Source organism: Drosophila tropicalis, unplaced genomic scaffold, assembly GCF_018151085.1.
Source record: "Drosophila tropicalis isolate 14030-0801.00 unplaced genomic scaffold, ASM1815108v1 contig_258, whole genome shotgun sequence".
Taxonomy (NCBI): Eukaryota; Metazoa; Arthropoda; class Insecta; order Diptera; family Drosophilidae; genus Drosophila; species Drosophila tropicalis.
Window position 1 is genome coordinate 2,108,147 of NW_027172710.1, and position 6,612 is coordinate 2,114,758.

General features: G+C 43.8%; 1 protein-coding gene across 1 annotated transcript; it reads left to right on the forward strand.

Annotated features, from left to right (window-relative positions):
* Positions 1-205: 205 nt before the first annotated feature.
* On the forward strand, positions 206-2,189 carry LOC137572178 (uncharacterized). The gene is made up of 4 exons (XM_068283944.1): positions 206-244; positions 333-642; positions 1,136-1,559; positions 1,637-2,189. The coding sequence occupies exons 1-4, from the start codon at positions 206-208 to the stop codon at positions 2,187-2,189; spliced, it is 1,326 nt and encodes a 441-aa protein (XP_068140045.1).
* The last annotated feature ends 4,423 nt before the right edge of the window (positions 2,190-6,612 follow it).

The following is a 6,612-nucleotide window of genomic DNA, read 5'->3' on the forward strand; positions in this document are numbered from 1 at the left end:
CAGCCTCCTATGCACTGCAAGGGGCGACTCGAGGACCCCAAAGCCGCGCAAATGACTTCGTCAGCACTGAAGATCCTGCAGCTGAACCTAAACCACTGCAACAGACGATAAGAGAGCAGTCAATCGATGTAGCTCTTCTAAACGAGCCCTACTCTACTGGAGAGTCATCCAAGTGGGTGACTGATGCCGACAGGAGATCCGCAATATGGTCTTGTGGGACATCAAGCCCGCTGCAAGTCACAAGGTCCTTCCAACATTTCAGCAGAGCCAATGATCTGGTATTCTATAGCTGCTACTTGCCACCCAGTTTACCAATTGCTCGCTTTGGTGAGGTCTTGTATGACCTCGTAGAGGATGCCAGAGGCCGGCCACGAGTCGTTATTGCGGGCGATTTCAATGCCTGGGCTATTGACTGGGGCTACCCAAGAACTGATGCAAGGGGACGTATCCTGTTAGAGGCTTTGGCATCGCTCAACCTTGAGACGCTGAATACAGGGGGCAGGAATACCTTCAGCAGAGCGGGAACTGGTTCCATAATAGACCTGACATTCGCAAGCGAGACTATCGCCAGGTCGTCATCATGGGGTATCGGTGATTTCTACACGGCGAGCGATCACGAGGCCATACTGCTTACCCTGGCAGGTCGTCCTAGAGCGTTGCAACGAGTTTTCCCACAGCGAAAATCATTCCGCTCTAACACTCTAAATGTACGAACTTTTCGTGCGAAGCTGTCGGGGCTGCAAGTACGCTCGACCGCTGAAGACTCCGCAATCCATGTCATGTCTATATTAAGAGCAGCCTGCGAAGGTAGCATGGCGCAGCGTACGTCGTACGGTAGACACCACAAGCTAGTGTGCTGGTGGAACGAAAAAATTGATGAGGCAAGGCGGAATTGCCTTAGAGCGAGAAGGCTTTACCAAAGGTCCAGAGGAACCGCTCAGTTCGTGCCTCTAAAAAGCCAGTACCAACTCCGGAGGAGACTTCTGAAGAAAGAAATCAGCTCAAGCAAGAGAGAAGCCTTCCTATCGCTATGCGATACGGCCGAGCAGGACCCTTTCGGGCAAGGCGTACCAAACGATAGTCAAAAGACTGCGTTCGGACCCACTCGATACCCCCTGCGACCCACTGTTCCTAGAGCGGATCGTGACGACTCTTTTTCCCAACTGCGAGGACGCTTTGCGTGACCATCCACTTCGTCACTGCGAGGATAGATTAAAGGAGTGCTCATGCGAGGAAGTAATTTCCATAGTCCGCAGGATGAGACCGAACAAGGCCCCTGGCCCAGACGCTATCCCGAACAGAGCTCATGGTTTGGCTGTCTCACTTATCCCTGAAGTTTTCGCGGAGATGTACAATCAGTGCCTGCGAGAACGAAAATTTCCGAGCATTTGGAAATGCCAGAACCTATTGCTTCTCCCTAAGCCGGGCAAACCATCGGGCGAGACATCCTCATACCGGCCAATCTGCCTGATAGATACCGCAGGAAAGGTCCTTGAATCTATCATAGGGGCTCGGATACAGCAAGAAATCGAACGACATGGCGACTTATCCGAAATGCAGTTCGGCTTCAGGAAAGCACGGTCCACTACTGACGCCATAAACAGCGTGGTCAATATTGCGGCGGACGCCATTTCAGATGGAGGGACGGATCCAAGAAATACTGCCTAGTGGTTACATTGGCCGGGATATGGGTCGGTACCACCCGGATTCCGTCGCAAAGGGCCATCAAGTACCTGGGAGTTATGCTGGACACCCATCTGTGCTTTCGCGAACACCTTGAGTACGCGAATCAAAGGGCCCTTGTCTCTGTAAGGTCACATTCAAGGATAATGATGAACACGCGAGGCCCCAAGGAGGGACGTAGAAGACTGCTAACGAGTGTCACAAGGTTGATAGCCCTTTACGCCGCTCCTATCTGGGCCGATGCACTGGACAAAAAAAGCTACCGCAGCGACCTCGAGGCAACTTACAGGCTGAGCGCAATCAGGGTGTGCAGCGTCTTTAGGACGGTGTCGGACGAGGCGGCACTGGTTCTAGCAAGCATGGTGCCAATTGACGAACTATTCAGAGAGTCCAAGGCCATGTACTACGGCAAGAGAACAGACGCATCCAGCGGCTCTTCTTCAGAGACGGGCAACCGGCAGCACCAGCGGCTACAAAGCATATTCCGGTGGCAGAGGCGCTTTTAGAAGCTACCTGCAGCGGTTTAGGCACGATACAGCAGACGAATGTACATGGTATGGTAGTGGAATAGTCGGAGACGCGCACCACGTTGCATTTCTTTGCCCGCGCTACGACGAAGCGAGACAGAGCCTTTGCGACGAGAATGGACAAAGAGTCACGGCGGACAACTTGGTTCTGCTCATGTTGGCTGATGTTATGAACTGGGAGGCGGCTAGTAAGTTCGCCGCTACCATAATGAAGGAGCTCAGAAGGCTAGACAGAGAGAGAAAGGCTAGAATCTGGTAAGGCCGCATGCGAAGCAATGCCAAATAGGCGGTACCGCATGTGCTGTCCCGGATCACTCGCCATCTCCCTTTCTATCAAACGCAGTCTATATATATGTATTTTTGTTTTCTTGTAGTAAATTAATAAATTAATAAACGAAATAAAAAAAAAAAAAAAAAAAAACATACATACTACGCTGTCTTGTTATGCTGCCTGCAGCAGCAGAACTTATATACTTAAGAATTCCTAGGCTAAGCACAAGAACATTTTTCAAATAAAATGCATTCGGTTTTTACCGTTCAACAAAAAAAAACATCTTATTTCTACAACACAAAGTATATATATTCTTGATCAGCACGACGAGACGAGTGCAAATAGCCATGTCCGTCCGTCCGTCTGTCTGGATCAACGCAAACTCCTCCTAGACCATAAGAGCTACAGAGCTAAAAGATTCTTTCGCAACGTTTAGGCTTTTTAGACAATTTTTGTCCACTTTGATAGCTATAGGTAAGCAAAGAGTTGCAAAAAAAGGTTGCAAGGGTATACAAACTTTGACGTGGTCGAAGTAGCCCCGGCTCTCTGGTTAAATTTAATGTAGGATGAAATTTGTCATCGGGAAGAACAAATGGTTCGATCCTAGAAACATCACAATAAGAATAATCCAATACAAAAAAAAAAAAAATTTAATGATTTTCAATAAGAAAAATTAGGAGATTAGGAAGTTTAGATTTCAGTCCTCTAACGTTCTGGTCAACTAGGTTAAGGGATGAAGGTAATTTTCTGACACACCAGCAGATACTGAATGGTGTTGGTTGTTGTTGTTGGCAGGCGAATCGGTTGTCGATTTTTCTTCTTTACAGTAGGTTCGGAAACCAACTGCCTAGCTAGACTGTTTAAGGCGGGACCGCCTATTTTTTTTTTTTTTTTTTCAATCAATATACGTAGTTGTACAACGCTCAGTACGAACAAGTGGCCCATATGACACCAGGCCCGGCCTGGGCACAGGCGTTTTACATATATAAACATAAATTAAACTAAAGAAATAGAAAATATCAAATGTATAAGATAATAGGTTACATATAAAGAGAAAACAGGATAGGTTAAAATAAAGATGATTACAACTAATTACGAGCGACGAATAACAAGATCGCAGTTTTTATACCCGGAAGCGATGTTTCGGAACCGATAATGTGCCAAAGTCTGTTGTAGTTGTGCAAGTGGAAAGTATAAGCGGTGTGAAATTGCGGGTCCTTCTAGATGGAACAGAAATGTTAATTTGGCTCAAAAGCTCGGAAGAGTCAATCTCACCATTCAAAAGTTTGTAAAGAAAAGTTACACCAAGCATAGTTCTAAGATTAGTTGAAGAAGGAAGGTTAATTTACTGAAGTCGACTAGAATAAAATGGAAGTTGTACAGTTGGATCCCAGCGCAAATCACGAAGGGCAAAGAGTAAAAGCTGTTTTTGCACATCTGTAATCTAATTTGTTTTGATAAAACTCATATTGAGGAAACCAATCACAAGATCCATACTCCAATATGGGGCGGACTAAAGAAGTAAAAAGTATTTTGGTAGTATATGGATCCTTGAACCCCTTCGACCAGCGCTTTATAAAGCCAAGAACACTCTTAGCCCTACTAACAGTAGTCGATATATGCTGATTAAAACTAAGTTTGTGGTCTATTAAGATCCCCCCCATTTAAAAAGTAACTCGTTAATTTTGAAGAACCTCGATAAAAAGACATAACTTTGCACTTAGAACAGTTCAGAGATAACAAATTAACCCTACACCACCCCTGAAAAGCATTCAGGTCAGTTTGCATGGTATGACATGAGAGAGACTACGATGCGATTAGCGATTTTTACATTATCGGCATACATAAGAACTCTGTAATTTAAAAGAACGGTGGTTATAAAAATGGTGAATAGTATTGTTACGTAGATTTATTGTTCAATATATTTGCAATTTGTATAAAGTTACAACCGGTCAATTCAATGGTCTTCTTTTGCTTGAGCTTCTTACCTGATATCGATTACATATCGATAAAAGCGAACTAGATAACAATGTCTTGGTAGTATGAGACTGCAATTTGATAATTATCTTACTGCACTAACAATGTGGAATACAATTCAAATTTACGAGCTCATCTAAATATTTAACTACATAAGTACATATTACCTCACATTGTAAATATATACATACTTATTTGTAATTTTCCTTTTTTTCCTCAATATAAACATGTTATAAGGCCTTTGTTGCCACTAAGCTAAGTTTACTTTTAATTTTACATTATAAGTAAACGGATATAATAATAATAATAATAATTCAGAAACATACAGGCTCCCCCTGAACTATTATTTCAGCACATAGGAAGGGCAGCTAACTTGGTGATAGGGCGTTTGTAAGATCCATGGGCAGTAGTTATAGTAACTACCCGAATTTATCCATCGTCTCCAGGATGGACCGCAGAGACTCGTTTTAAGATCCATTTGGTGGGTGGAAGATATGGCTCCTTGAGCACCACAAGAGTTCCAATACATAGGTTATTCTCTTTCGATGACCATTTGTTTCGGTCTTGCAATGACGTGAGATATTCCATATACCAGCGCTTCCAGAACCCCTGTACCATAACTTGAAGTTCATTTCATCTCTCCACACGGTTGAATGTCATGTCCAAATAACAGGGCTCAGATAGTTTGATACAGCTTGCGCTAACACAGTAGACAACTCCTCAAAAGTCAGTGCTTTAGCGCCAATGACCCGACGGAGATGTAGTTTCACGGATCGCACTCCAGATTCCCATATGCCTCCAAAGTGTGGTGCAGACGGCGGTATAAAATGCCATGTGAGGCCTTCACCAGCGACAAAACTAGCAAGTTCCTTACCGTGGTACCATTGTCCGAGTAGAGATCAGTGGGTCTCGTTCGGCGAGAAATAAATCGTTTAAATGCTGCAATGAAAGCGTTAGTTGTTAAGTCACTTACGACCTCCAAGTGTATTGCCTTTGTTGCGAGATAGACAAATATGGCAAACCAAGCCTTTCCATCACAAGGTGTTCGACCCTCCTCTCCTTGATTGCAATTGGACCAGCATAGTCTAGACCAGTATGCTGGAAACACGGAGTTGCTTGAACTCTTGGTAGAGGCAAGTTACCCATTAGCTGAGTATGAGTTGCTCGTCGTTTCAAGAAGCAGGGCTTGCATTAAAAAACCACTTGGCGCTTTAGATCCAATATTGTTGCCGAAGAATAGTAAATGTGGCATCGACTCCAGTACGAAAATGTGTTTGATGAATGTGTCGAATTAATAACAAGCTGATCGGCGACTCCTTGGGCAGTAGAATGGGATGCTTTACATTGTAGTGTAGGGATGATCTTTCGATTCGGCCTCCGACTCGTGTAATCCATTTCTCGTCAAGGAATGGGCTGCACCGAATCAATCGAGAATTAATTGATAACAGCCCTTGTTTATTAAGCTTCTCATAGTCCTTGGAAAAGCTCTTTCGTTGTACGTGTTGCAGAAGTAGACATCGTGCTAATTGTAACTCAACAGATGTAAGGAATTTTTTATCGAAGATTGTACCTTTGCACCTAAGTCGCTTTATGAATCGGTAACAGTAGCTGGTTACCCTTAAGAGATGTCTCCAGGACGATAACGTGTTGATTAATAACTCGTGAATGCTCTTCTCAAGCATTCCATGAAGCACAGTAATTGGCTGGCGTCGTTTCTTAGTCGCCATGTCAGTAAAGCTTTGGCCTTGTGGTTCAGATAGTGGACATTCCGATTGTGGTTTGGTTATCCATGAGGGTCCGCTCCAAGTAACTCATGATCCAACAACTGAGATGATGTCTTTTGATTTTGACCTAATTGTCTTTACTGAGACTTGGTTAAAACCAATTTCAATATTTTTAGACGTGATCGTACTGATTGTAGGGGTGATGGAGTTCTTATTGCTGTAGATTCCGCCCTATCATCGGGTCTGATAACAATACCTGACTCAAGTAGTATCGAATTTATATGCGTTAAGGTATCTTTTACTCGTTTTTCCATTTTTGTTACCTGTTCTTACATTCCGCCTCAATCGGAATGGCCAACCTACTCGCTACACTTAGATTCTATTAAATTTATACTTCAACTACTTTCTGACAGAGACTTATTAATTGTCC

What these genes read in the sequence shown, in the direction of transcription:
- LOC137572178 (XM_068283944.1), top strand. Translation starts at nt 206, where the DNA reads ATGGTCTTGTGGGACATCAAGCCCGCTGCAAGTCACAAG. An exon ending in AGCCCGCTGCAAGTCACAAG is followed by an intron (nt 245 to 332) that starts GTCCTTCCAACA and finishes CGCTTTGGTGAG; the next exon opens with GTCTTGTATGACCTCGTAGA. An exon ending in CATACTGCTTACCCTGGCAG is followed by an intron (nt 643 to 1,135) that starts GTCGTCCTAGAG and finishes CACTGTTCCTAG; the next exon opens with AGCGGATCGTGACGACTCTT.